The sequence below is a fragment of the Schistocerca serialis genome, chromosome 10 (assembly GCF_023864345.2).
Source record: "Schistocerca serialis cubense isolate TAMUIC-IGC-003099 chromosome 10, iqSchSeri2.2, whole genome shotgun sequence".
Taxonomy (NCBI): Eukaryota; Metazoa; Arthropoda; class Insecta; order Orthoptera; family Acrididae; genus Schistocerca; species Schistocerca serialis.
Genome location: NC_064647.1, coordinates 193,239,653 through 193,264,494, shown reverse-complemented (window position 1 = coordinate 193,264,494; position 24,842 = coordinate 193,239,653). Strand labels below are relative to the sequence as shown.

General features: G+C 43.9%; 1 protein-coding gene across 2 annotated transcripts in view; it reads left to right on the top strand.

Moving 5' to 3' along the window:
* The window catches only part of LOC126425068 (retinol-binding protein pinta-like), a 271,017-nt gene that overhangs the window by 185,053 nt on the left and 61,122 nt on the right, over positions 1-24,842 (top strand). For both annotated transcript variants that reach the window (XM_050087979.1, XM_050087978.1), the window contains one exon: positions 15,239-15,395. In XM_050087979.1, the coding sequence (XP_049943936.1) occupies positions 15,239-15,395 (157 nt within the window). The remainder of the gene's footprint in view (positions 1-15,238; positions 15,396-24,842) is intronic.

The following is a 24,842-nucleotide window of genomic DNA, read 5'->3' as shown; positions in this document are numbered from 1 at the left end:
TTTGGATATTTGTGGTAAGGAGTATGGGACCAAACTGCTGAGGTCATCGTGCCCTAGGCTAACACACTACTTAAACTAACTTACGCTAAGAACAATACACACACCCATGCCCGAGGGAGGACTCGAACCTCCGACGGGCAGATGTGGACTTGGGAGTACCTAGAAAACAGTATCCCATTTGACAGGTGATCTGACGTCATAGTCTGGAATGACTGGAATGCCGTCTTGTGGCCAGAACATTATCTAACGAACATCTGTTGATATTTTGTATGATTACATTATGAATAAGACACAAGATGGGGAAATAGCGGTTGTTGCTTTAAATCTGGACACCAATGTATTTCTTGTTTATAGTGCAGCCTCCATCCATCTCAACAGTTTCTGCACTCTACAGCACCTTTCAGTACCGCAGAAGTCATTCCCTATTCTAACACAGGAGGCCGGCCGGAGTGGCCGAGCGGTTCCAGGCGCTACAGTCTGGAACCGCGCGACCTAACTAACCTAAGGACAGCACACAACACCCAGCCATCACGAGGCAGAGAAAATCCCTGACCCAGCCGGGAATCGAACCCGGGAACCCGGGCGTGGGAAGCGAGAACGCTACCGCACGACCACGAGATGCGGGCAATTTCAGCAGTTCTAAGTTCTAGGGGACTGGTGACCACAGCAGTTAAGCCCCATAGTGCTCAGAGCCATTTGAACCATTTTTCTAACACAGGCCATGTCATTCGGTCCTGTCCCTTAGAATAGGTTTTCCACACATTTGTCCCCTCATCAATTCTGAGGAGACCTTGCCAATTTCTTATCAGCTCACTAAATTTTTCAACACCCTTCTACAGCACCACATTTCAAACGCTGCGATTACCCTGTTTTCTGATTTTCCCACAGTCCAATTCTCACTGCCACACAGTGGTGTACCCAGGACGTACATTCTCAGAAATTTCTGCTCCCACATAACACAAACTAGTTTTACACAGTGCGTTCAACAATTCCCGTTAAAACTTCTAGGACTTGTAGAGTGAAATGAGAACATAATACGAGGGTTGGAACTTTAATAGTGGCCACTATTTATTTACAGCTCGAAAAAAATACATACGAGTTTCAAAGTTTTGCTGACCTTTAAAGTAGTTCAAATGTTCAAATGTGTGTGAAATCTTATGGGACTTAACTGCTAAGGTCATCAGTCCCTAATCTTACATACTACTTAACCTAAATTATCCTAAGGACAAACACACACACCCATGCCCGAGGGAGGAACCTCCGCCGGGACCAGTCGCACAGTCCATGACTACAGCGCCTAAGACCGCTCGGCTAACCCCGCGGGGCTTTAAAGTTGTCACCAGCATTGTGTATAACCCGTTGCCAGCGATGTGGAAGTCGTAGGATACTCTCAGCAGTGCCAGTTGTGTTGACAGTTCGAGCGGTGCGGTCTATTGCCCGACGAATTTGTAGCAGTTCTGAAGCGAATGCCGTGAAGTGTTTCCTGAAGTTTAGAAATCGGGTTGAACTTACGAGGGCTGAAGTCAGGGGAGCGCAGTAGTTGATATAGCACTTAACAGCCCCATCAGTCAGACAAATCAGTAACAGCTTGCACTGTACGTGCTTGAGCATTGTCCTGCAAAATGATGGACAGGTCCTGCAGAAAGTGTCATCACTTCTTAGCTGGTTGTCGGTTGTGTTCCAAAAATGAACAGCATCGAGACAGTAGTGTCGACACTTTCTGCAGGACCTGACCATTTTTTTCTTCTCCCATGTCCGGATGCACCAATTATAGCTTCCCTTCCCAGTAATTAGCAACGTACACTCCTGGAAATGGAAAAAAGAACACATTGACACCGGTGTGTCAGACCCACCATACTTGCTCCGGACACTGCGAGAGGGCTGTACAAGCAATGATCACACGCACGGCACAGCGGACACACCAGGAACCGCGGTGTTGGCCGTCGAATGGCGCTAGCTGCGCAGCATTTGTGCACCGCCGCCGTCAGTGTCAGCCAGTTTGCCGTGGCATACGGAGCTCCATCGCAGTCTTTAACACTGGTAGCATGCCGCGACAGCGTGGACGTGAACCGTATGTGCAGTTGACGGACTTTGAGCGAGGGCGTATAGTGGGCATGCGGGAGACCGGGTGGACGTACCGCCGAATTGCTCAACACATGGGGCGTGAGGTCTCCACAGTACATCGATGTTGTCGCCAGAGGTCAGCGGAAGGTGCACGTGCCCGTCGACCTGAGACCGGACCGCAGCGACGCACGGATGCACGCCAAGACCGTAGGATCCTACGCAGTGCCGTAGGGGACCGCACCGCCACTTCCCAGCAAATTAGGGACACTGTTGCTCCTGGGGTATCGGCGAGGACCATTCGCAACCGTCTCCATGAAGCTGGGCTACGGTCCCGCACACCGTTAGGCCGTCTTCCGCTCACGCCCCAACATCGTGCAGCCCGCCTCCAGTGGTGTCGCGACAGGCGTGAATGGAGGGACGAATGGAGACGTGTCGTCTTCAGCGATGAGAGTCGCTTCTGCCTTGGTGCCAATGATGGTCGTATGCGTGTTTGGCGCCGTGCAGGTGAGCGCCACAATCAGGACTGCATACGACCGAGGCACACAGGGCCAACACCCGGCATCATGGTGTGGAGAGCGATCTCCTACACTGGTCGTACACCACTGGTGATCGTCGAGGGGACACTGAATAGTGCACGGTACATCCAAACCGTCATCGAACCCATCGTTCTACCATTCCTAGACCGGCAAGGGAACTTGCTGTTCCAACAGGACAATGCACGTCCGCATGTATCCCGTGCCACCCAACGTGCTCTAGAAGGTGTAAGTCAACTACCCTGGCCAGCAAGATCTCCGGATCTGTCCCCCATTGAGCATGTTTGGGACTGGATGAAGCGTCGTCTCACGCGGTCTGCACGTCCAGCACGAACGCTGGTCCAACTGAGGCGCCAGGTGGAAATGGCATGGCAAGCCGTTCCACAGGACTACATCCAGCATCTCTACGATCGTCTCCATGGGAGAATAGCAGCCTGCATTGCTGCGAAAGGTGGATATACACTGTACTAGTGCCGACATTGTGCATGCTCTGTTGCCTGTGTCTATGTGCCTGTGGTTCTGTCAGTGTGATCATGTGATGTATCTGACCCCAGGAATGTGTCAATAAAGTTTCCCCTTCCTGGGACAATGAATTCACGGTGTTCTTATTTCAATTTCCAGGAGTGTAGATTGCTTTGTCATTGACTTTCAAAATATCATCTTTAGTGCATGTTATAGACATATCTGGGCAGATCAATAGGTGGTCCAAGTCCTGTATTGCTCCGCATTCACACCTATCGCTATCACTGTAACCCCATTTAAATAGGTTTGATTTGCACCCAGTTACTCCAGTGCGCAGCCGGTTTAATGACCTCCAAGTTGTAAAAGGTAGTTGAAATCCTGCAGATCCCTCCTCAAGTAGTTCCATTGTGGAGTGTGGCACCATTTCTTCCCAGAGAGATAGCCGCCTTGCGACGGGCTTGGTGGCGAGCTCTTCAGCAGTTTCAATGAAACTTCTGCGGGATTTCAGCCGGACACGTTGTTTTCGGTGCATATGCATCGGGTGTCGAGGATCATTCTTTTGTTTTGATCTTTCGATCTCGGCGGCTACTTGTCTGCGGATAGTGGGTGGTGCTATGCCTATGATGGGGTAAATGATGTCTGTGGGAGTTGGTTTGAGGCATCCTGTGGCAATACGTACAGTTTCGTTTACGGCGACGTCAACTCGCTTAGTGTGAGCAGAGTACCTGACCATCATTTTGCAGGACAGTGCTCAAGCGCGTACAGCGCAAGCTGTCACCGATTTGTTTGACTGATGGGGCTGCTAAGCGCTATACCACCTACTGCACTCTCCTGACTTAAGACTTCGTAGTTCAACTCGATTTCTAAACTGCAGGCAACATTTCACGGCATTCGCTTCAGAACTGCTACAAATTCGTCGGGCAATAGACAGCGCCGCTCGAACTGTCAACACAACTGGCACTGCTAAGAGTATCCTACGATAAGTTTGTTTATAAATAATAAATCTTCTGCTACCAGTCACGATTTTTTATTTTACTATTCGCACGACGCGTTTCGAGAAATAATTCTCATTTTCAAGTGTGTTTCTTTGATGTGTGCTAAGCCATTTCTTTTGATGTTGTCAGTGTGTGTGAGTGTGCTTCATTTTGTTGGCTTTTACTGTAATACATAAGAAACGCGATTTTTAGTTGGGTATCAATTCTTTCTGTGAGGTTAGTGGCTAAAGTTTGAGAACAATTTGTACTTACAGTTTTCTAATGGTCCATTTGTGTAGAGTCTCACACACACTTAACATCACACACAACTTGTACACTTTACACATCGAAAATATCTTATATAAACAAAACAGTTACAAAGATTTTCCTACAGGTAGTTCACAGAGATAACATTATAGGTCTTCCACAGATTATGATATGCTTTTGTACAGAGGTTATTTATCTTAACAGTTTGGCTCATGAATTATTTATATTGATTTTACAATTGTGCTTATTTATATGTTTTACTATTTTTATTTAAGTGTATTATCGAAACATCTGAATCAGTGAATTTCTTCAGATGTTTCGATAATATACTTAAATAAAAATAGTAAAACATATAAATAAGCACAATTGTAAAATCAATATAAATAATTCATGAGCCAAACTGTTAAGATAAATAACCTCTGTACAAAAGCATATCATAATCTGTGGAAGACCTATAATGTTATCTCTGTGAACTACCTGTAGGAAAATCTTTGTAACTGTTTTGTTTATATAAGATATTTACGATGTGTAAAGTGTACAAGTTGTGTGTGATGTTAAGTGTGTGTGAGACTCTACACAAATGGACCATTAGAAAACTGTAAGTACAAATTGTTCTCAAACTTTAGCCACTAACCTCACAGAAAGAATTGATACCCAACTAAAAATCGCGTTTCTTATGTATTACAGTAAAAGCCAACAAAATGAAGCACACTCACACACACTGACAACATCAAAAGAAATGGCTTAGCACACATCAAAGAAACACACTTGAAAATGAGAATTATTTCTCGAAACGCGTCGTGCGAATAGTAAAATAAAAAATCGTGACTGGTAGCAGAAGATTTATTATTTATAAACAAACCTATTGTACCTACAGTCGCAGGCTTTCAAAAACCATTTATAATGGATCAAATCAGTATCCTACGACTTCCACACCGCTGGCAACGGGTTATACCCAATGCTGGTGACTACTTTGAAGTTCAGTAAAACTTTGAAACTCGTTTGTATTTTGTCCGAGCTGTAAATAAATAGTTGCCACTATTAAAGTTTCAACTTTTGTATTCTGAATAGAGAGCCATGTCCGGAAACGTACAGTTTCCGTTCTAAGATCGCCTCACTCTCCACGTGCGGTTCCGAGACATCTCAACAGTCTATGTCGTGACAGATGGATAGGCCGAGGTCGTTAAACAGCGTGGCCCCAGCAATCGCCAGAAATAACTCCTATGGACTACTTCTTGCGGGGCTGTATGTCAAGTTTATTTTATGAGACACCTTTAGAGAAAGAGGGAGATATGCTGGCACGAGTTTCTGGCTACTGCACCAGACTGCTGTTGTGGTCAATATTGTTTGTGGGTACCAGCTCGGTGATATCTTTACCTGACGTTATTGCGTAGAACAACTTCCGGGATTCAAATTAACTATGTTTTTCATGCTATAATATAGCTCCTCCGAGAAATACTTACGTCATTTTTATTGGAGCCAGTATTAAGAATCTCCGTGTAGTAGATAATTAAAAGTCTGTACAGAGAGAAGACAGTTAATAAGCTTTTCTCGGTCTTGAGTCTGAGGGCAGGTTAAAGAAACTTTGGAGTATTCTTACAACCTGCAGGAGACAAAGAGCAGCTGCTCTGCAAGTTATCCGTTGGCTGTCACCACACGGATGTAGCTGGCACAGAGTACAGTGGAGCACATTGTAAATACTGTTGGTTACAGTTCAGAAAGACGTAAACAGTCTTGCGCTGAGTCAAACACACGACTCATTCTGTAGTTGTGTACTGAAGCTTCCAACGTGGTAATACGATGATCTGTAACCAAGGAATACGTCAAAGCTCCTCACAGACACGTGTCTGGACACATTACAAAATTTATAAGGTGGCTACCGATTACTTTGTTCATGCCTGGGCTTGTGACTCGACACATAAATTCATTACACATCTTTATGCTACAACAGGGGGTCATCGACTTTAAGCAGTCTGTTCCAGCTATCTAATCATTGTCCACAATCACATCACTGTCTCCCTTGCAGTCTCCTTCCATGCGGAAGCCATGATCTGATGTTACGTAATCGGTATAGCCTATGTGGCATAATATAATCAACACTGTATTGTGATACAAGTTTACACTTTTTTTCTTTACACAAAAGACGGAGCGTCTCCATAAAACGTCCTACCTTGGAGGTGCACCGAAACAAGAGAAGTGATTAATAAAAGAAATCTGTTAACAATTGTAAATTTTTAAAAAAATTGAAATTGATGCTATACCACATGTTGTAGGACTTTCTTCCTACAACTCATGAGAAAGAGAGAGGCAAATAATTTTAAAAAAAATTACAGTCCTTTTGTATCCCAGTTTAGGTACACTACAGGGAACAAGCCGAGATTGTGTTTGTGTAGGGCCAGGCAGATGGAAACGGTGGAGAGGCAGCACGGCCAAAACAAACCAAGTACCCTCGCAGACACCCACCACATCACACAATATTTCAAGTCCTTTCTGGTCGTATGTGTGATCATGTGTCATTTCAGACAGACAAACTTGCGGAGGGGTGGTGGACTGTGTGTACACTGAATCTAGAGGACCGGGTTCTACAAGATATTGAGACGAACCCTAGTACAAGCAAAAAGAGAGTGTCCCTCCAAGATGGTGTAAGCCAAAGTACGATTGTGTGCATCCTGCATGACAACCGCTACTATCTGTATCACCAGCAACGAGAGCAAGGATTAACACCAGCGAATTTCCCTCCGCGGGAAGGATGTTGTCAATGGTTTTTGCACCAGACCATCACAGTTACGTGATTTCGTTCCCGGAACATCCTGCTAAATACAGTATATCTACATCTACATCTACACTCCGCAAGCAACTCAATGATGTGTGGCGGAGGGCACTTTACGTGCCAATGCTATTACCTCCCTTTCCTGATCCTGTCGCGTATGGTTCGCGGGAAGAACGACTGCGGAAAGCCTCCGTGCGCGCTCGAATCTCTCTGATTTTACACTCGTGATCTCCTCGGGAGGTATAAGTAGGGGGAAGCAATATACTCGATACCTCATCCAGAAACGCACCATCTCGAAACCTGGGAAGCAAGCTACACCACGATGCAGAGCGCCTCTCTTGCAGAGTCTGCCACTTGAGTCTGCTAAACATCTCCGTAACGCTATCATGCTTACCAAATAACACTGTGACGAAACGCGCCGCTCTTCTTTGGGTCTTCTCTATCTCCTCCGTCAACCCGATCTGGTACGGATCCCACACTGATGAGCAATACTCAAGTATAGGTCGAACTAGTACTTGTTGATGGACTTCATTTTCTAAGCACTCTCCCAATGAATCTCAACCTGGTACCAGCCTTACCAACAATTAATTTTATATGATCATTCCACTTCAAATCGTTCCGCGCCCATACTGCCAGATATTTTGCAGAAGTAACTGCTACCAGTGTTTGTTCCGCTATCATGTAATCATACAATAAAGGATCCTTCTTTCTATGTATTCGCAATACATTACATTTGTCTATGTTAAGGGTCAGTTGCCACTCCCTGCACCAAGTGCCTATCCGCTGCAGATCTTCCTGCATTTCGCTACAATTTTCTAATGCTGCAACTTCTCTGTATACCACAGCATCATCCGCGAAAAGCCGCATGCAATTCCGACAGTACGCTGCGTCAATCAATCACACAGCCTCCAACATATAAGGAACACACGGGCCGTGGTCAGAAGAATCGACTGTCATTCGTCAGCGCCATATACCGTGGCAAGGATGCATTTCTGGACACATGTTGGTAGGACCTTATCTCCTCCTTTTGCAGTCAGGAATCCGTCCTTGCAGGTTCTCTGCTTTTTTAAGGTTCACCTCGTCTAAGCTCGCCGTAAATTTTCAAACTAGTTTTTCTCTACACGGCATGAAAGTTGTGTCTCCCTTTTTTCATATGTCGAACTCCTAGTCGTGGCCTACACATCCTCTCAAAGTGAGTCGCATCAGTGAGGGGAAGGTCGTACGGCCTTTGTTAGTTAGATCTGTGCAGAGAGGTCCGTTCTGGCCGCGTTATGTTACAGCGCCGGCGGAGGCTCTTCCGTCGAATGTAGGCCACTCTCGCCCACGGCTTTCACGACGCGGTCAAGCAGCAGGCAGAGGTGCCCCTGACCTTGCGTATCGCGTCCCCGCCTGAGCCACAAAACCTGTCCGCCGGCTGACAGTGAAACTCGTCACAACCGGTTCCGCCGCTACGAAGCGGCGAGATTGTGTGTCGGCGGTCGAACACTAGGTCAGATAGTACATCTGCATCTACATACATACTCCGCCAGCCGCCGTACGGTGCGTGGCGGAGGGCATCTTGTACCGTAACTAGACACTTCTACATCTACATCTACATCCATACTCCGCAAGCCACCTGACGGTGTGTGGCGGAGGGTACCTTGAGTACCTCTACCGATTCTCCCTTCTATTCCAGTCTCGTATTTTTAATGGAAAGAAGGATTGTCGCTATGCCTCTGTGTGGGCTCTAATCTCTCTGATTTTATCCTCATGCTCTCTTCGCGAGATATACGTAGGAGGGAGCAATATACTTCTTGACTCCTCGGCGAAGGTTTTGTTGTTGTTGTGGTCTTCAGTCCTGAGACTGGTTTGATGCAGCTCTCCATGCTACTCTATCCTGTGCAAGCTTCTTCATCTCCCAGTACCTACTGCAACCTACACCCTTCTGAATCTGCTTAGTGTATTCATCTCTTGGTCTCCCTCTACGATTTTTACCCTCCACCTTGCCCTCCAATACTAAATTGGTGATCCCTTGATGCCTCACAATATGCTCTACGAACCGATCCCTTCTTCTAGTCAGCTTGTGACACAAACTCCTCTTCTCCCCAATCCTATTCAATACTTCCTCATTAGTTACGTGATCTACCCATCTAATCTTCACCATTCTTCTGTAGCACCACATTTCGAAAGCTTCTATTCTCCTCTTGTCCGAACTATTTATCGTCCATGTTTCACTTCCATACATGGCTACACTCCATACAAATACTTTCGGAAATGACTTCCTGACACTTAAATCTATATTCGATGTTAATAAATTTCTCTTCTTCAGAAACGCTTTCCTTGCCATTGCCAATCTACATTTTATATCCTCTCTACTTCGACCAGCATCAGTTATTTTGCTTTACTACTTGAAGTGCCTCATTCCCTAATCTAATTCCCTCAGCATCACCCGACTTAATTCGACTACATTCCATTATCCTCGTTTTCCTTCTGTTGATGTTCATCTTATACCCTACTTTCAAAACACTGTCCATTCCGTTCAACTGCTCTTGCAAGTCCTTTGCTGTCTCTGACAGAATTACAATGTCATCGGCAAACCCCAAAGTTTTTATTAATCTCCTTGGATTTTAATACCTACTCCGAATTTTTCTTTTGTATCTTTCACTGCTTGCTCAATATAAAGATTGAATAACATCGGGGATAGGCTACAACCCTGTCTCACTCCCTTCCCAACAACTGCTTCCCTTTGATGTCCCTTGACTCTTATAACTGCCATCTGGTTTCTGCACAAATTGTAAATAGCCTGTCGCTCCCTGTATTTTACCTCAGCCACCTTCAGAATTTGAAAGAGCGTATTCCAGTCAACACTGTCAAAGCTTTCTCTAAATCTACAAATACTAGAAATGTAGGTTTGCCTTTCCTTAATCTAGCTTCCAAGATAAGTCGTAGGATCACTATTGCCTCACGTGTTCAAATATTTCTACGGAATCCAAACTGATCTTCCCCGAGGTCGGCCTCTACTAGTTTTTCCATTCGTCTGTAAAGAATTCGCGTTAGTATTTTGCAGCTGTGGCTTATTAAACAGATTGTTCGGTAATTTTCACATCTGTCAATACCTGTTTTCTTTGGGATTGGAATTATTATATTCTTCTCGAAGTCTGAGGGTATTTGGCGTGTCTCATACATCTTGCTCAACAGATGGTAGAGTTTTGTCAGGACTGGTTCTTCCAAGGCCGTCAGTAGTTCTAATGGAATGTTGTCTACTGCCGGGGCCTTGTTTCGACTCAGGTCTTTCAGTGCTCTGTCAAAATGTTCATGCAGTATCATATCTCCCATTTCATCTTCATCTACATCCTCTTCCATGTCCATAATATTGTCCTCAAGTACATCGCCCGTGTATAGACCCTCTATATACTCCTTCCACCTTTCTGCTTTCCCTTCTTTGCTTAGAACTGGGTTTTCATGTGAGCTCTTGATATTCATACAAGTGGTTCCCTTTTCTCCAAAGGTCTCTTTAATTTTCCTGTAGGCAATATCTATCTTACCCCTAGTGAGATAAGCCTCTACAACCTTACATTTTCCTCCAGCGATACCTGCTTAGCCATTTTGCACGTAGGAGGGAGCAACATACTGCTTAACTCCTCGGTGAAGGTATGTTCTCGGAACTTCAACAAAAGCGCGTACCGAGCTACTGAGCGTCTCTCCTGCAGAGTCTTCCACTGGAGTTTACCTATCATCTCCGTAACACTTTCGTGATTACTAAATGATCCTGTAACGAAGCGCGCTGCTCTCCGTTGGATCTTCTCTATCTCTTCCATCAACCCTATCTGGTACGGATCCCACACTGCTGAGCAGTATTCAAGCAGTGGGCGAACAAGCGTACTGTAACCTACTTCCTTTGTTTTCGGATTGCATTTCCTTAGGATTCTTCCAATGAATCTCAGTCTGGCATCTGCTTTACCGACGATCAACTTTATATGATCATTCCATTTTAAATCACTCCTAATGCGTACTCCCAGATAGTTTATGGAATTAACTGCTTTCAGTTGCTGACCCGCTATATTGTAGCTAAACGATAAGGAATCTTTCTTTCTATGTATTCGCAGCACATTACACTCCCTTTCCTGTTCCACCCGCAAGGGCAGCCGGAGACAAATGTCTGTCTGTATGCCTCCGTAGAGCCCTAATTTTTCTTATCGTGTGTTCATGGTGCTTCCATGCTGTCTACGTCTACATCCAGGTGATTACTCTGCTATTCACAATAAAGTGCCTGGCAGAGGGTTCAATGAATCACCTTCATGCTGTCTCTCTACCAGTCCACTCTCGAACGGCACGCGGGAAAAACGAGCACTTAAATTTTTCCGTGCGAGCCCTTATTTCTCTTATTTTATCGTGATGATCATTTCTCCCTGTGTAGGTGGGTGCTAACAGAATGTTTTCGCAATCGGAGGAGAAAACTGGTGATTGTAATTTCATGAGAAGATCCCGTCGCAACGAAAAACGCTTTTGTTTTAATGATTGCCACTCCAGTTTACGTATCATGTCTGTGACACTGTCTCCCCTATTTCGCGATAATACAAAACGAGCTGCCCTTCTTTGTACTTTTTCGAAGTCACCCGTCAGTCCCACCTGACGCGGATCCCACACCGCACAGCAATACTACAGAATAGGGCGGACAAGAGAAGCGTAAGCAGTCTCTTTGGTAGACTTGTTGCACCTTCTAAGTGTTCTGCAAATGAATCGCAGTCTTTAGTTTGCTCTCCCCACATTCTATATGATCGTTCCAATTTAGGTTATTTGTTGAATTTACAGCTCTCAGATTTGTGTGACTTATCGCGTAATCAAAATTTAGCTGAATTCTTTTAGTACTCATGTGATTAACTTCACACTTTTCTGTATTCAGGGTCAATTGCCACTTTTCGCACCATACAGGTATCTTATCTAAATCATTTTGCAATTGGTTTTGATTATCTGATGAGTTTACAACACAGTAAATGACAGCTTCATCTGCAAACAATCTAAGACAGCTACTCAGATTGTCTCCTATGTCGTTAATATAGATCAGGAACAACAGAGGGCCTATAACACTTCCTTGGGGAACGCCGGATATTACTTCCGCTTTACTCGATGACTTTCCGTCTATTACTATGAACTGTGAAGTTTCTGACAGGAAATCACGACTCCAGTCACACAAATGAGGCGATACTCTGTAGGCACACAGTTTGGTTAGAAGACGCTTGTGAGGAATGGTGTCGAAAGCCTTCTGGAAATATAAAAATATGGAAGCAGTTTCACATCCCCTGTCAATAGCACTTATTACTTCATGAGTGTAAAGAGCTAGTTGTGTCTCACAAGAACGATATTTTCTGAATCCGTGCTGACTATGTGCCAATAAATCGTTTTCTTCGAGGTACTCCATAATGTTCGAATACAGTATATGTTCCAAAAACGTACTGCAAATCGACGTTAGTGATATAGGCCTGTAATTCAGTGGATTACTCCTACTTATCTTCTTGGGTATTGGTGTGACTTGAGCAATTTTCCAGTCTTTAGGTACGGATCTTCCTGTGAGCGAGTGGTTGTATATAATAACCAAATATGTAGCTATTTTATCAGCATACTCTGAGAGGAACCTGATTGGTATACAATCTGGACCGGAGGCCTTGCCTTTATTAAGTGATTTAAGCTGCTTTTTTACACCGAGGATATCTACTTTTATGTTCCTCATCTTGGCAATTGTTCTTGATTTGAATTCAGGAATATTTACTTCGGCTTCTTTGGTAAAGGAGTTTCCGAAAACCGTGTTTAATAACTGTACTTTAGTGGCACTGTCATCAATGACTTCACAGTTGGTATCACGCAGTGAAGGTATTGATTGCGTCTTGCCACTGGTGTGCTTTATGTCTGACCAGAATCTCTTTGGGTTGAAGTACGCGCTATATTTCGAACTTCTGTAAACCTTTCCCAATCTTGGGGATTTAGCGTTCTTTTAAATTTGGCATGCTTTTTTAGTTGATTCTGCAACAACGATCTGACTCGTTTTGTGTACCATGGGGGATCAGTACCATCGCTTATTAATTTATGTGGTATAAATCTCTCTATTGCTGTCGACACTGTCTCTTTGAAAACAGTCCACAACTTTTATATATTTATATGATCAGATCGGAAGGAGTGAAGACTGTCTCTTAAAAAGGCGTTAAGAGCATTTTTATCAGCTTTTTTAAATTGCGTTTCTTTTTTATGATTGCGGGTGTTACGGTATTCAGCCTAGCAGCAACTGCCTTGTGGTCGGTAATCCCTGTATTCGTCACAATACTCACTATTTGTCCAGGATTATTTGTTGCTAAAAGGTCACGTATGCTTTCACAACCATTTACATTTCGAGTGGGCTCATATACGGGATCGTTTAGCTGGCGAGAGAGCGTTACGGAGAAGCTAAACAAACTCCAGTGGCAGACGTTACAAGAGAGACGTTAAGCATCAGAGACAGATTTACTGTTGAACTTTCGGGACAGCACTTTTCAGGAGGAGTCAGACAATATATCACTCTTCCCACGCACTATTCGGGAGTGGAACAGGGTTGGAGGTACAAGGTGCATTCAAGTTCTGAGGCCTCCGATTTTTTTTCTCCGGACTGGAAATTGATAGAAACATGCGCATTGTTTTAAAATGAGGCCGCGTTCATTGTCAATACGTCCCAGAGATGGCAGCACCGTACGGCAGATGGAATTTCACCGCCAGCGGCGAGAATGAGAACTGTTTTAAATACTTAAAATGACGACGTTTTCCTTACTTGAACAGTGTGCAATCATTCGTTTTCTGAATTTGCGTGGTGGGAAACCAATTGAAATTCATCGACAGTTGAAGAAGACATGTGGTGATGGAGTTATGGATGTGTCTAAAGTGCATTCGTGGGTGCGACAGTTTAATGAAGGCAGAACATTATGTGACAACAAACTGAAACAACCTCGGGCTCGCAGAAGCCGGTCTGACGACATGATGGAGAAAGTGGAGAGAATTGTTTTGGGGGATCGCCGAATGACTGTTGAACAGATCGCCTCCAGAGTTGGCATTTCTGTGGGTTCTGTGCACACAATCCTGCATGACGACCTGAAAATGCGAAAAGTGTCATCCAGGTGGGTGCCACGAATGCTGACAGATGACCACATGGCTGCCCGTGTGGCATGTTGCCGGGCAATGTTGACGCGCAATGACAGCACGAATGGGACTTTCTTTTCGTCGATTGTGACAATGGATGAGACGTGGATGCCATTTTTCAATCCAGAAACTAAGCGCCAGTCAGCTCAACGGAAGCACACGGATTCACTGCCACCAAAAAAATTTCAGGTAACCGCCAGTGCTGAAAAAATGGTGGTGTCCATGTTCTGGGACAGCGAGGGCGTAATCCTTACCCATTGCGTTCCAAAGGGCACTACGGTAACAGGTGCATTCTACGAAAATATTTTGAAGAACAAATTCCTTCCTGCACTGCAACAAAAACGTCTGGGAAGGGCTGCGCGTGTGCTGTTTCACCAAGACAACGCACCCGCACATCGAGCTAACGTTACGCAACAGTTTCTTCGTGATAACAACTTTGGAGTGATTCGTCATGCTCTCTACTCACCTGACCTGGCTCCTAGTGACTTTTGCCTTTTTCCAACAATGAACGACACTCTCCGTGGCCGCACATTCACCAGCCGTGCTGCTATTGCCTCAGCGATTTTCCAGTAGTCAAAATAGACTCCTAAAGAAGCCTTCGTCGCTGCCGTGGAATCATGGCGTCGGCGTTGTGAAAAATGTGTACGTCTGCAGGGCGATTACGTCGAGAAGTAACGCCAGTTTCATCGATTTCGGGTGAGTAGTTAATTAGAAAAAAAATCGGAGGCCTTAGAACTTTACCTCGTAGAAAACCGCCTAAAAACCACATCCAGGCTGGCTGGCACATAGGCCCTCCGGGCGGATTCGATGCGGGGCCGGCGCGCCCACCCGAGTCCAGGAAGCAGGGCGTTGGAGCTTTCGGCTACCCTGGCGGCTTTTTCGATATCTCGGACCGTTAAAATAAAATTAAAAAACTCCTTCTGTGAGTAAAAAAGACAGATTCACTTTGGGATTGGTGTCGGAACAGTTGCTTGGCTGCGTCCAGCGCTGACCTGCCGGCCTGACTGGACCCGCCTTATCTTCCGTTGCAGACCTGCAGCTGGTGCTGTTCCTGCACAGCTGCCACTACCGGCTGGAGGCGGCCAAGAACACCATCGACGCGGCGTACACGGCGCGCACCCACATGCCAGACCTCTTCACCGACCGCGACCCGCTGCTGCCCGTCAACGTCGCCACCAACGAGTACCTGTGAGTAGGACCGCCAGCACGCGCGGCGCCCTGACCACGTGCCTTTTTTCCTCTTCTCGGCCACTACAACCCTTGGTGAACGTTGAACTTAATCATTCATATATTTAATTTTCCATTCTATCCTGAGAACACCATCCATTCAACCACCCATCGTACAGTCCTTCCACCTTACACTTGGCAGTCTTCCCCGGTTGTGCAACACGACCTTTAGTTAATTCTCTCCTCCAGAATGGTATCCTCTCTTGTCTAACCCAGATTACTGAATCATTCTTGAAACGCCCGCTATACCTGCTGGGAAGAACAGGTGATTAGGACTGCGGAAAGGGCCAAATAAGGTTGGGGTCATTTTCATCTTAAAATTGTAATTTACCGTAATTTAATAACACATCAAACTCCAAATCTTTCACGGCTGAAGGCCTCCAAACAAGAAATCTTTTAAAAAATCAACAAGGTAATTTTAAGTGACTAAAGACACGCAGTTACAATAACAATTAAAGTAATTAATATACATATATAAATATAAACAAGATGCAATACAAATGGCTGAAGGCTCACAATAAAATTTTCAAGATTTTGAAATAGATTACCATAACCTTTCTAAGGCAGAAGGCCGCAATGTTCTTGCTCAAAGGGTAACTTCAAGAATAAGATTTTAAGAGGCTGAAGGCCCCCAATTGATTTTCCAAAATTAAAAAATACCATAAACCTCTAAGGGCAGAAGGCCGCAATATTTAAGCTTGAAAAGTAATTTTAAGATAAGGTTCCAAGCAGCTCAAGGCCCACAATTAATTTCTCAAAATTTTTTTAAAAAAACTATAACCGTAAATCTTAAGTTTTAGGTGGCTGAAACGCACTACAAGAAAAGACAACACAACGACAATAAACTTTCAACAAATATCTACTTTCCGCAATTCAAACTTACTTATACACAGCTGAAGGCCTTTAATTTACATTAAATACAGTAAAACCAGGAATTTTTTAAATCATTGACTATGATAGATTATAGACAAACAATTAAATACCGGTGAGAAAGACAATAAAGACAACGGCACTCAGAAGCCTCCAGGGGGTCGGTCTGCCCTCGTTCACTTAGGTGAGGCAGGTGGTGAGCCCAGCTACACTTGATCCGTCGGAACTCAACCAGGGAACAGCCATGGACCGACTGACAAAACGAGTTGCTTGCTCCCAATCGGTACATGAGAACTCAAACACAAAATGTTTCAAACATGATTATCCTCAGTGAAAGATGTATTAAGCTGTCAAAACTACACACCATCTTGGACAGCAGCAACAGGTGAGGAAAGGACGCTACCTGAAATTACGTTAGTGGCCATGTCAGGTAACCAAAACACTAACGACCACAAGGCAGAAAATTCCACTGGTGCACTTGAATTGTAGTCAACCAATATAGTTAATTTCATAGCATGACAGCTAAATTTCAGGAATACAAACACACGGTGTTGCTCACAGGAAAACCTCCCCAACGGCGTACTACCGTAACGACGTGGCTTGGGTACTTAAAACACCACTCAACTTCGACGTCCTCTGTCGGTGAGCCACGAAGCTCGTAGAGATCGGACAGCTCTTCACACGCTCCGACACTGTGCAGGGAGCGCCAGCAGACCCAGCCAACGCGGAGATATCTTCCCTGGTCCGCAGCAACCGACCGACTCCCTCAGAATGCTGTCAACATCTAAAATAGTCGTCAGTCGAAATAACGCCAAATACACACCCAACCTGACAAACACTTGCATCAAGACCTGAATGATACCCAACAGTAACTAAGCACATACGAAGACAAATCGGGTGTCGATGCACACACACACTCACACACACACACACGCACACACACACACAGCCAATTCATGAACGACTGGAGACCCAAAACGCGTCGTCCGGTAGGATGACCGACCGACGATCCACCAAGACCGTGGCCCGGCTCAAGTGGTGCGTGGCGGCAATGGTCGGGTGATCCATGTCGACGCAGACCTCACTGCTCCAACCCGACTGCAATAGTGCCGCAATGCAACTCCCCGACTGGCAGGTCCGGACTGTGCTCCAGACGCGTTCCAACTGACTGGCAGTCCGAACTCGCTACCCGTATTCCACTTACGACAGACGACGACCGGGAAGTAATTGCAGTCAATCAAAGATACTACGAGAGGGGATATATCGATACGCGCTGTTAACACCGCTCACCGGCAGGCAAAGCAGCAACTCAGTGACAGTAGTAATTTAAATTGACGTAGTGAGGTGGAAGTACGTTGAAAACAGGGTGTAAAATACATGATGGTGGGAACACGAGCCACGTACAGCTCAATTCTGTTCTATGCGACCCAATTAAGTTAGAGGGGCCATCAAAAAGTTTCCATCTGAAGACCATACAGTTCAGAATCGGTAAGCCAATCGAGGAAAATACCAGTGAGCACTTAGGCAGCAACGCAGCAAGTTTGCATGAAGAATTCCGTAACTGTGTGCTGCCACATCCTCGTGTGACAGAAATCGTCGACCACTCATGTCTTGTTTTAAGGGACTGGAGGCATGATGACTGCATGGGGACAGATCAGGACTGTCGGACGGTTGCTCGGTTGTCTCCCACCTAAAGTGGCGTAACTTCTGCATTAAGACATTCACGATATGGGGACGTGTCGAGTAGCGACCGGCGCAAAACTTGGCGTCCGATGGACAAGCTGCTCCATACACATTCTTCATTCTTTGCCCGTTGGCAGCCAAGAAAATAATAACAGCGCGTTGGTCCTGTCTGAACGCATGTGGTAATATCGACGCCGTAGTTCACGGTCCCACATTTACCATATGTACATCGGTGGGAATTTAAGGAGGGACCTGGATAAACTGACAAAACAAGAGGTTATGGAGAGTTTCAGGGAGAGCATAAGGGAACGATTGACAAGAATGGGGGAAAGAAATGTAGCAGGTGAAGAATGGGTACCTTTGAGAGATATAATAGTGAAGGCAGCAGAGGATCAAGTAGGTAAAATCACGAAGGCTTGTAGAAATCCTTGGGTAACAGACGAAATATTGAATTTAACTCATGAAAGGAGAAAATATAAAAATGCAGTAAATGAAGCAGACAGAAAGGAATACTAACGTTCCAAAATTGAGATTAACAGGAAGTGCAAAATGGCTAAGCAGGGATGGCCGGAGGACAGGTGTAAGGATGTAGAGGCGCGTATCACTAGGGGTAAGATAGATATTGCCTACAGGAAAATTAAAGAGACCTTTGGAGAAAACAGAACCACTTGCATTAATATCAAGAGCTCAGATAGAAACCCAGTTCTAAGCAAAGAAGGGAAACCAAAAAGGTGGAAGGAGTATATAAAGGGTCTATACAAGGGCGATGTACTTGAGGACAATGTTATGAAAATGAAGGAGCATGTAGATGAAGATGAAATGGGAGATATGATACTGCGTGAAGAATTTGACAGAGCACTGAAAGATCTAAGTCGAAACAAGGCCCCGGGAGTAGACAACATTCCATTAGAACTACTGATAGCCTTGAGAGAGTCAGCCCCTGACAGAAATCTACCATGTGGGGCGCAAGATATATAAGACAGATGAAATACCCTCAGACTTCAAGAAGAATATAATAGTATGAAGGCTTTCACTACCGGATGACATATCTTCTGGTAAACCTTGCGGGATGTAAGGTCGTGATCCATGAAACTCTTCAGCTCCTAACGTTTCGTCTAGTGCTTCGCTGGACATCTTCAGAGGGGTGTTTCTCCTCCGGTGAGTCTTGCCGACTGACGGGTCGGACGTCTGAGAGCGACTTATGTATCGTAGAAAGTGGGCGTGACCAGAGTTACACGTGATATGCAGAGATATCCTTTGTCAGAGATAAAACTTAACTATCGATCGTAATCTTGTCACGGATAAAAACTGTCTAGCAATTCTGTAGTGCTACTGTCCAAATCTCACTAAGTTTCATGGTCTCTTCTTTCCGATTAAAATTATCCCTATGTTTATATATTTCAATTGCTTCTCTACAAAGCCGTGGGTAATAGTTCGTCGTCGTAGATAAAATTTTTGTTTCGGAAAACTTCACTTGATGATTTCCTGGCTGAAAAGCGTGTTCTGCTACAGCCGATTTATCTGTTTTTCCTAATCGGCAAAGACTTCTGTGTTCTTTTAACCGTGTATTTACGCTTCTTTTTGTTGTTCCAACATAAACTTTACCACATGTACACGGAATTTTATATACGCCACTGGCTGATAGAGGAGCGCGTTTATCTTTTACAGACCGAAGAACATGACAAATTTTCTTCGTTGGTCTAAAAACAGGTCTAATATCATGTTTACTTAAAATCTTTCCAATCTGATCCGTTACTTTCTTTATAAAAGGGAGAGAGACTGTATTCTTCCATCGTTTTTCGGACTTGTCCTTAAGCTTTTTGTTGTTTGGGTGCAGAATTCTGCTTACTTCTTTCTTTGAGTAGCCACTTTTCTCAAAAGCGTGCTTCAGATGTTTTAATTCGTCGTCTAGATACTCCGGCGTGCAAATCCGTCTGGCTCTGTCAACGAGACTTGTAATCACACCTCTTTTTTGTTTTGGATGGTGGTTAGAGTTTTTATATAAGTATCTGTCTGTGTGCGTTATGATAATAAAATACCGTTTTTGGATGTTTTAGTTATGAGACAGACGGATGGAAGCTTGAAACAACAGATTTTTAGAAAAATAACGCACACAGACAGATACTTACATAAAAACTCTAACCACCATCCAAAACAAAAAAGAGGTGTGATTACAAGTCTCGTTGACAGAGTCAGACGGATTTGCACGCCGGAGTATCTAGACGACGAATTAAAACATCTGAAGCACGCTTTTGAGAAAAATGGCTACTCAAAGAAAGAAGTAAGCAGAATTCTGCACCCAAACAACAAAAAGCTTAAGGACAAGTCCGAAAAACGATGGAAGAATACAGTCTCTCTCCCTTTTATAAAGAAAGTAACGCATCAGATTGGAAAGATTTTAAGTAAATATGATATTAGACCTGTTTTTAGACCAACGAAGAAAATTTGTCATGTTCTTCGGTCTGTAAAAGATAAACGCGCTCCTCTATCAGCCAATGGCGTATATATAATTCCGTGTACATGTGGTAAAGTTTATGTTGGAACAACAAAAAGAAGCGTAAATACACGGTTAAAAGAACACAGAAGTCTTTGCCGATTAGGAAAAACAGATAAATCGGCTGTAGCAGAACACGCTTTTCAGCCAGGAAATCATCAAGTGAAGTTTTCCGAAACAAAAATTTTATCTACGACGACGAACTATTACCCACGGCTTTGTAGAGAAGCAATTGAAATATATAAACATAGGGATAATTTTAATCGGAAAGAAGAGACCATGAAACTTAGTGAGATTTGGACAGTAGCACTACAGAATTGCTAGACAGTTTTTATCCATGACAAGATTACGATCGATAGTTAAGTTTTATCTCTGACAAAGGATATCTCTGCATATCACGTGTAACTCTGGTCACGCCCACTTTCGACGATACATAAGTCGCTCTCAGACGTCCGACCCGTCAGTCGGCAAGACTCAAAGGAGGAGAAACACCCCTCTGAAGATGTCCAGCGAAGCACTGGACGAAACGTTAGGAGCTGAAGAGTTTCATGGATCACGACCTTACATCCCGCAAGGTTTACCAGAAGATAAGAATATAATAATTCCAATCCCAAAGAAAGCAGGTGTTGACAGATGTGAAAATTACCGAACTATCAAAATAGAATGTCACGGCTGCAAAATACTAACGCCAATTCTTTACAGACGAGTGGAAAAACTGGTAGAAGCCGACCTCGGGGAAGATCAGTTTGGATTCCGTAGAAATGTTGGAACACGTGAGGCAATAGTGACTCTACGACGTATCTTAGAAAAAAGATCAAGGGAAGGCAAACCTACGTTTCTCGCATTTATAGACTTAGAGAAAGCTGTTGACAATGTCGACTGTAACACTCTCTTTCAAATTCTGAAGATGGCAGGGGTAAAATACAGGGAGCGAAGGGCTATTTACAAATTGTACAGTAACCAGATATTTGTTATAAGAGTCGATGGGCATGAATGGGAAGCAGTAGCTGGGAAGGGAGTGAGACAGGGTTGTAGCCTATCCCCGATGTTATTCGATCTGTATATTGAGCAAGCAGTAAAGGAAACAAAAGAAAAATTAGGAGTAAGAATTAAAATCCATGGAGAAGAAATAAAAACTTTGAGGTTCGCCGATGACTTTGTAATTCTGTCAGACACAGCAAAGGACCTGAAAGAGCAATTGAATGGAATGGACAGTGTCTTGAAGGGAGGATATAAGATGAACATCAGCAAAAGCAAAACGAGGGTAATGGAAGTTAGTCGAATTAAATCAGGTGAGGGAATTAGATTAGGAAATGAGACACTTAAAGTAGTAAATGAATTTTGCTATTTGGGGAGCAAAATCATGGTCGAAGTAGAGAGGATATAAAATGTAGATTGGCAATGGCAAGGAAAGCATTTCTGAAGAAGAGAAATTTCTTAACATCGAGTATAGATTTAAGGGTGAGAAAGTCGTTTCTGAAAGTAGTTGTGTGGAGTGAAACATGGACGGTACATAGTTTAGACAAGAAGAGAATAGAGGCTTTCGAAATGTGGTGCAACAGAAGAATGCTGGAGATTAGATGGGTACACCACATAACTAACGAGGACATATTGAATAGAATTGTGGAGAAGAGAAATTTGTGGTACAACTTGACTAGAAGTAGAGATCGGTTGGTAGGACATGTTCTGAGACATCAGGGGATCACCAATTTAGTATTGAAGAGCGTGGAGGGTAAAAGTCATAGAGGGAGACCAAGAGGTGAATACACTAAGCAGATTCAGAAGAATGTAGGTTGCAGTAGGTACTGGGAAATGAAGAAGCTTGCACAGGATAGAGTAACATGGAGAGGTGCATCAAACCAGTCTCTGGACTGAAGACCACAACAGCAACATCGTAAAATCACGAATGCCACACTGATCCCTTACCCACATGTCGCTACTTACACAATGAGGTGACATAAGCCATCGGATAGCGATAGACACATATACATGTGGCAGTAGAATTCGATACACAAGGTATAAAAGGTTAGTGCATTCCTACTGCAAGGTGTATCTAATGACAATAATAATAAGCAAGTAGTGGGAAGCCATCGACGTCATTATGACATCACGACGAGAATGAACAGACATTGAACGCGGTATGGTAGTTGGAGCTAGACGCATGGGACATTCAGTTTCGGAAATCGTTAGGGAATTCAGTACACTGATGTCCACAGTGTCAAGAGTGGGTCGAGAATGTCAGGTTTCAGGATGAGCCTCTCACCTCGGACAAAGCAGCGGACGACCGCCTCAACTTAAGACCGAGAGTAGCAGCAGTTGCATAGAGTTGCCGCTACTAACAGACAAGCAGTACTGCATGAAACAACCGCACAAGTCAATGTAGGACGTACGACGAACGCGTTAAGTTAGGTCAGAGGGGCGAAATTTCACGTTAATGGACTGTGGCAGCAAACGACCGACGTGAGTGCGTTTGTTAACAGCACAGTATCGCCTGCAGCGCCCCTCCAGGGGTCGTGACGGTGTTGGTTGGACCCGAGACGACTTGAACGTCGTAGTGCGGTCAAATGACTGCAGATTTCAGTTGCTAAGAGGTTACGTTAGGGTTCGTGAGATGGAGAGTTCTCGAAGCCATGAACCGAAAATGTCAATGATGTGGACTGTGTTTACATAGAAAGGCCTGATCTTTTGCTGCATCTGAAACGATCATTGAATGGAAATGGCTATGTTCGGCTACTTGCAGCCACCACTTACAGCCATTAATTTACTAAACGTTTCCAAATAACGATGTGCCCTGTTACTTCTCATTGTCTGTAAGTAAAAGGCTGACTCACTAACTCACTGACTCATTATCGCTCAGCCAAAACCACTTAGGATAAAAACTCTGGATTTTTCGAAATTCCTCCAGTAAGGGGTGAAAGAGGACATGAAAGTTTTTTTTAATGTATATTGCTATTAAGGCAATTTTGAAGCTAGCCCTACAAAAACTGGCATTTCGCTTTTTGGTCAGATATAAAGTAATACATCTTTCAGTATCTTCGGAAGTTTAACCCTTATGGGGGTGAATTAATGCATGAATTTTTTTTAAATAAATCGTTATTAAAGACCTACTAAAGCATTTTGAAGGATGCTTCTACGAAATATTGCTATCTGACTTCTGGCTTCTCGGTTAGAAATAAAAAATATATGTCAAAGACAAATGTTGTGGGAAACTAATTCATTATGAAATCATTTTTAAAGCTAAATGTATGACAATTTGAATTTGGCTTCACGGTTGAAAATTTTTAAAAAAGTATTTGTTTCATTGTTTTTGAAAATTCATCCCCTAATGTGGTGAAATAGGGGATCAAAATTTTTAAGAAAGTATTTCCTTATATTAAAAAATTTTTAAAACTCTATCTGTGATAACTGGTATTTATCTTCTTGGTTAGATATAAGTAAATATGTCTTAGGGGATGAAAGTCCCTATGGAAACATCAGCACAAGAACGTAGAAGGCATGATTAACAAAAATCTTGGATTCCAGTTACCAGAATCGCATTTTAGTCAGAACCACATTTGGAGAAGACCATGCTTCTATGGCCTTATGTAGCATGAAAAGTTTCGAAGGTGTTTCAATTCTATGTAAATACACTGCAGGCCGGTTCATAGTTGCATGGCCTTTCTGCACCCCTGCACTTGCCAGCTTCCCTCACATACAACAGCAATGGAGCCGCTTCTCAACTACTAACGCCCAAAATTATCAATGCACTAAAATTAATGGAAAGAACTTAGAGTAAGGTACACAGTAAGATACGCAATACAGTTTACTTATTTGCAGGAGTATACGAAAAACAGAGATTAAATTAAATTATTTTGTATCAGACAAACTGCTACAGCTAAAAGTGCATCCTCTCAGCTGCACAACTGCCGCTTCACTCATGACAGAGTACAGTGCTGGTGCACGCACAAACGTTCCAGGACCACGTGGTTAAGTACAAATTGTTTGACGTACAGCAGACGACCTCTACGTGTTCCCATGTTTACCCAACGACATCATCAGTTATGATTTCAGTGTGTAGGTATCATCGAGATCCGACTGTGGATCGATGGAGACGTATCGCCTGGTCAGGAGAACCATGTTTATTGTTGCACAAGGTAAATTCTCGTGTCTGTATGTGCCATCATCTGTGTGAACATCCACTGCACAATGGACACGGACGTGTAATGACAGTATTGTGCTAAGGGAGACATTGACATTGTCTTATGAGGGTCCTTTGGTACTAATCGAAGGGGCCATATCAGCTATGGATTATTTGAACATTGCAGTGGACATTATTGGCTGCCTTGATGGTTACGGTATCTTCCAGCAGGATAAGTACCCTT